Genomic DNA, 6276 nt, shown 5'->3' with positions numbered 1-6276 from the left:
TCTCTAGTAGTTCATCTCTATGTTGAAATGTGCATATCTAAGAGTTTCACAATTTTCATAATTTTTTTCAGTAGTCTGATAAATGTTTAAGCAGTAGTTTTGAAGACCCCCCCCCTGTCCCCCCTTATGTAGACTATGCTCAGATAATGCTAATTTAAGCAGTTGTCGATATTACGATCAAGTACTGTGAACTGGTGTGAACTGACTTTAAACATGCACCCCAATCTAAATTGTTATCATAAATGGTTGTGACAAAGAGGACAGTTCAACTGATTGATGCTTGCCATATGATACTTTTATTGAAGAATTCATAGAAGAATTCAAGAAAAACATTTCATTTGTTTTTATTTTCGCTAGACATTTCCAATTATGCTGCGGATCCATGGAACATATGCAGAAATCTTGGTATACACATTAGGAAGCAAACGTGAATTACAGAGATAACGGTCTCTGAAAATTGTGATTCCAACAGCAGTGTTTCCACAAACCAAAGGACCTCCTCCGTCACCCTGTTAAGCAACACAGATCATCATGTCACTAGTGAAACATGTTCATACATTATGATACATTTTCATAAACTTTTTTTGTATACGTACATTGCAGGATCCACCATGACCAAAAGCACAGATCATCATCGAGGGCACATAATGATATCCCCATCTGAGTTTACACTCTGCATCATTCACTATAGCTGTCTTTGCCTCCAATAGACGGTCACTCACTGGGCCATCAGTCCACAGTCTTCCCCAACCAGCAACACTACAGAGAGTATCTGCTTTAAAACGTTCTCCATTCTTTGGTAATGATATTGGTCTTATCTTGTTGTTCAGTGGGACTTTTCTCTTTAGCTGTAATTTAAAAACACATTTATTAGCAATAAAAAAGATTAGATTAAACTGATTATACTGCTGTTTTAGCCCCAAAGGCCAGGGTGAATAAAAAAAAACTCAGAAGTTAAAACACAAATTTAAAAATTTGTATCACAGTTTCCTCATCAGATATTATTTTGAACAAAGGTTATACAGGTTTGTACCTTTAAAAGCATGATGTCATTCTCAAAAGTTTTAGAATTAAACTCTGGATGCGTAATGTGGCACATCACTTTAAAGTGCTTGGAATGTTGACATTTTCTCAAATCATGGGCACCGACCACAACCGTCAAAGCCTTTCGATTGCTTTTGAAAAAGTGTATTGGAAATGTGTAATATGTCATTCAAGAGTCTTTCGTCAAAAATGTACAAGAAACAAAACTCTTACTGGTGCCAGCACTGTGCAGCCGTCAAGACAAACCGGTCCGAAATGAGGAATCCGGCACAGATATTTTGACCGAACAGTTGAACAGAAACCATGTAAGGTCTGGAGTGAGGTTTTGCCTCCTGGCCATCTACTATACTCACATGAGCTGAAAGAAATGGTGTTGTTGGTCAAAGTACTCAACACTTGTCAATTTTAAAATGCTCTTATTTTTAAATCTGTAAATCGTGTTGTATAGTCAGTCTCACCAGTGAAGGTCAGGTGTGGCACCAGAGAAACCAGCAGGAGCAGAGAAATGATGATAATGGTCATGATGACGACTATCAGTGAACTTACAATGACAAAACACTGTTTAAATATACATTAAAGCTGGGAGGGGACAATAAAATCTGACCGGAGTGACTCCTGTTTGACTTTTTTCACAGCTTGTTGTGTCAGTAACACTGATAGTATTAAGATATTGTTTGTGTTATTCCTTGCACCATCTATTAAACAGGTTATGTACAAAACATACTGTAAGATATGTTTATTTTTTCTTTCCACACAGTCAGCGGATGGACTGGAAAAGTTGTTGGGTCTTCATAAAATGGAGTGGCCAAAATAGTGTCTGAAAAATAAATGGGATTTACACCACAACCTTTTTTTTTTTTTGTTAACTTACAAAATACAATTTACTATTTTTATTTTCTTATAATTATAGATATTAAGTGTAAGAATGGGCTTTGTGACCAAACTCGGGTTCCCCTTCATGAGAACTCTGAAGAGTAAGAAAATGGGTCAATGAATGCTAAATTAATTGGCAGAGCTCGGCTCTGCAGGTGCCAGTGATTAATCATTAATAGAGTATGTCAGCTGGAGCTTGTGAAGCGAGCATTCAGAGCCTCACACTAGAGACTGAATTCCTGCCAGTGCGTTCAACGACGCGTACAGCGGCAGTCGAACTGGGCTCCTTTCTCATCCCCTGGACGTCTCCCTGGTAGCTAAAAGACCAATTTTCACTAAAATAGCAGATCCTAAGAGAGCAACAAGGTTAAGAAATGTGTCTTTTTCAAGATGCTGTTCTGACTGTGTGTATCTGGATGCAGTGGTTGTTATCTCAGGATGATGAGCACGGGTACTGCATCACAGGTCTGGGGGTACAGCATGTTGATGCGGTTCCTGTGGAAAGCTCATGCTTTTACTCTGAGAGCATGGCTATTGTGCAGCTGAGATTGCGGCTTTCAAGCCATCTCCGTTGCTCCCCGTGAAAGATGTTAGCATGTGGGCAGATCTTAGGAACAAAGTGGAGGTTTATTCATCGCCTCCAGGCCCGCAGACCCTCCGCTGTTCCACAGCATGCCCTATCCAAGCTTCGATTGGTTGTGTCGGTTCATCTCCCGGGATACCACACCTTCACTTGATGACACCAGAGATCAGATGCCCATCGCGACATCAGAGAGCAAGCTGTCAGACCTTCACCTCCCTTGATGGTGAGGTGGCCAGTGGGTACGAATCTTTCCTCTGGTGGTTGGTGCCGCCACCTGGAGGGGTAAGCTGAGATCTCCCTTCAAGGCCAGAGCCCACACCGCTGCAGAACATGCCGCTTCTGTTCTACAAAACAACACCACAGGGCTGTGCTGCACAAGGGCAGTTTGTTTTTTTTTACCAGGCTTAATCGTAAGCTCTGTACGGTGGTTGATGATGCTCTCATGACCTTCAAGTCGGCTGCCTATGTCCTGGGGAAGACAATGGCCAGACAGTTGTTCGGAAATGTCACCCTTGGCTTACCCTGATAGATATGTGCCACGCTGACAAAGTGCACTATCTTGGCACGCCCATATACTAGACAGACCTACTCTGAAACAATGTTAGTAATGATCACCTCTTTTATTGAATTGTGAGTTCACCAGAACTCACTCACTCGCATATTTCAGACTAAACAATGTCTTTTACAGGTACACATCTCTTTTCCGCGCTTTTGTGCGAATCCTCCAGCCTGATCTCACAAGGAAATAACTATTTTTACGTTTTGTCAGTTAAGTAGCTAATTTGCACGATTTTCATCTTTACCGTTATCATCTCACTCAAAAATGACCAAAGTATAACCAGTGCTAGTTCTTTGCCCATGCTCACCATCTATACCCTCAGTCACTATTCCCTATACTAATATAGTCCAATTGAAGGACTAAATAAAAAAATTTGAGCACTCAATGCACAGGAAAGTATACCCTTTTGTCTGTGCTTTGCTGGTTGGTCAATCATTCAGATGGATTAAAATGTCAGGTTCTTTGGTCAGACCCTGTGATGGTTATTTTAGCGAGCTGTCTATTAGTAACAAAACAAAGTATTTTAATTTCTTTCATATATTGTTCACTTTGTATTACATTTTCAACGGCTGTTTTTTTTTTGCTGCAGTTATTTTATGTCGGATTCTATAAATTAATTTTAAACACTACTTTAAGGCATTGTTCACAGCTAAAGAATGTTGAATAAAAATTTAGGGATGAAAAAATTGTTTTTGTGTTAATTTAAGAGCAGTTAAAACAGACCAGTCAATTTTGACAGGGAACACTGAAGTAAGGGGCTGGATGTGAACAAGACGAGGGTTAAACAAAAGTATAACTAAAATTGTGTTTCTGTGTTAACATTTTTGCTATCCTTTGGTAAATGATATGGATTTAACATAGTTGTTTTACCAAATACCATACCGTAGAGCGTAGACTCACTCTTACTAATCTGCATTTAGAATGATGATATTTTGATGGTTATCGCTGTAGTTATCATACTTGTTGTGAGCATGCCTATGTTTTGTTTCTTTCAGTCCATTTAAGTGTTAGCTGTATGAAATTGAAGGTGTTATCAAGATCTCAGTACAGTATTTTGCTTTCTGGAAATGATAGGTAACAAAGTTTCCTGAATGTTAAAAAATGCAGCTATAACATGTTAAGTAGCAACACTGTAGTTAAGCTGGGCTTTTTGTGTTGTTTTGAGCAGGCTTAAAAACTGGGACATTTCTAGGAAAATCTCCAGTTATGGTGAAATGTGCATATCTAAGAGTTTCACAATTTCATTATTTTTTTCAGTAGTCTGATAAATGTTTAAGCAGTAGTTTTGAAGATCCCCCTTTTATGTAGACTATGTTCAGATAATGCTAATTTTAAGAAGTTGTCTATATTATGATCAAGTACTGTAAACTGGTGTGGACTGACTTTAAACATGCACCCCAATCTAAATTGTTATAATAATTGGTTGTGACAAAGAGGACAGTTCAACTGATTGATGCTTGCCATACATTTATTAAAGAATTTACAGAAGAATTCAAGAAAAACATTTCATCCGTTTTTATTTTCATGGAGTCGCTAGACATTTCCAATTATGCTGCGGATCCATGGAAGATATACTGAAATCTTAGTATACACATTAGGAAGCAAACGTGAATTACAGAGATAATGGTCTCTGAAAATTGTGACCCCAACAGCAGTGTTATTACAAACCAAAGGACCTCCTCCATCACCCTGTTAAGCAACACAGATCAACATGTCACTAGTGAAACATGTTCATACATTTTGATACATTTTTATTAACTTTTTTATACGTACATTGCAGGATCCACCATGACCAAAAGCACAGATCATCATTGAGGGCACATAATGAGATCCCCATCTGAGTTTACACTCTGCATCATTCACTATAGCTGTCTTTGCCTCCAATAGAAGGTCACTCACTGGGCCTTTAGTCCACAGTCTTCCCCAACCAGCAACACTACAGAGAGTATCTGCTTTAAAACTTTCTCCATTCTTTGGTAATGATATTGGTCTTATCTTGTTGTTCAGTGGGACTTTTTCCTTTAGCTGTAATTTAAAAACACATTTATTAGCAATGAACAAATTGAGATTAAACTGATTTTAGTGCTGTTTTAGCCCCGAAGGACAGGGTGAATTAAAAGAATTTCAGATGTTAAAACATGAATTTTGAAATTTGTGCCACCGTTTCCTCATCAGTTCATTATTTTGAACAAAGGTTATACAGGAGGGTACCTTTAAAAGCATGATGTCATTCTCAAACGTTTTAGAATTAAAGTTTGGATGCGTAATGTGGTTCTTCACTATAAAGTTCTTGGAATGTTGACGTTTTCTCAAATCATGGGCACCGACCACAACAGTCAAATCCTGATTCCTGATGAAAGAGTGCATTGGAAATATGTATTAAGTCATTCAAAAGTCTTTGGTTAAAATGCTTTGTCAATAAACATTGCTGTTCACAAGAAACAAAACTCTTACTGGTGCCAGCACTGTGCAGCCGTCAAGACAAACCGGTCGGAAATGAGGAATCCGGCACAAATATTTTGATCGAACTGTTGAACAGAAACCATGTAAGGTCTGGAGTGAGGTTTTGCCTCCTGGCCATCTACTATGCCCACATGAGCTGAAAGAAATTGCGTTGTTTGTCAAATTACTCAGCACATGTCAATTTTATAATGCTCTTATTTATAAATCTGTAAATCGTGTTGTATAGTCAGTCTCACCAGTGAAGGTCAGGTTTGGCACCAGAGAAACCAGCAGGAGCAGAGAGATGATGATAATGGTCATGATGAAGACTATCAGTGAGCTTACAATGACAGAACGCTTTATAAATATACACTAAAGATGGGAGGAGACACTAGCGAGTCTTTTTGTGACTTTTTTTTTTTACAGCTTGTTTTGTCAGTAACATGTAGTATAAAGACATTGTTTGTGTTATTCCTTGTCCATCTAATTAATAGGTTATCTACAAAACATACTGTAAGGTATGCTTTTTTTCTCTTTCCAGTCAACAGATAGGCTGGAAATGTTCAAGTGGTTGGGCCTTCATAAAATGGAGTGGGCAAAATAGTGTATGAAAAATAAATGTGATTCACACCACAACCTTTTTTTTTGTCAAGTTACAAAATACAATGTACTATTTTTATTTATTTATTATAAATATAAATATTAAGAGTAAGAATGGGCTTTCTGACCAAACTCGGGTTCCCCTTCATGGGAACTCTGAAGAGTAAGATAACGG

General features: G+C 38.2%; 2 protein-coding genes across 2 annotated transcripts; both read right to left on the bottom strand.

Moving 5' to 3' along the window:
* Positions 1 to 274: 274 nt before the first annotated feature.
* On the bottom strand, positions 275 to 1606 carry LOC110439068 (mast cell protease 1A-like). The gene is made up of 5 exons (XM_021473479.3): positions 1503 to 1606; positions 1258 to 1402; positions 1034 to 1175; positions 597 to 848; positions 275 to 509 (listed from the first exon to the last, which is right to left on the bottom strand). Exons 1-5 carry the CDS (start codon positions 1564 to 1566, stop codon positions 354 to 356), a joined length of 759 nt encoding a protein of 252 aa, XP_021329154.1. The 5' UTR covers positions 1567 to 1606; the 3' UTR covers positions 275 to 353.
* Positions 1607 to 4511: 2905 nt separating this feature from the next.
* Positions 4512 to 5982, bottom strand: LOC110439069 (duodenase-1-like). Its single transcript, XM_021473480.3, has 5 exons — positions 5759 to 5982; positions 5514 to 5658; positions 5271 to 5409; positions 4833 to 5084; positions 4512 to 4748 (listed from the first exon to the last, which is right to left on the bottom strand). The coding sequence occupies exons 1-5, from the start codon at positions 5820 to 5822 to the stop codon at positions 4593 to 4595; spliced, it is 756 nt and encodes a 251-aa protein (XP_021329155.1). The 5' UTR covers positions 5823 to 5982; the 3' UTR covers positions 4512 to 4592.
* Positions 5983 to 6276: the final 294 nt, after the last annotated feature.

The sequence above is a fragment of the Danio rerio genome, chromosome 22 (assembly GCF_049306965.1).
Source record: "Danio rerio strain Tuebingen ecotype United States chromosome 22, GRCz12tu, whole genome shotgun sequence".
In the NCBI taxonomy this organism is placed as follows: Eukaryota; Metazoa; Chordata; class Actinopteri; order Cypriniformes; family Danionidae; genus Danio; species Danio rerio.
The sequence above is the reverse complement of the archived record's forward strand: the minus strand, read 5'-3'. Positions and strand labels throughout refer to the sequence as shown.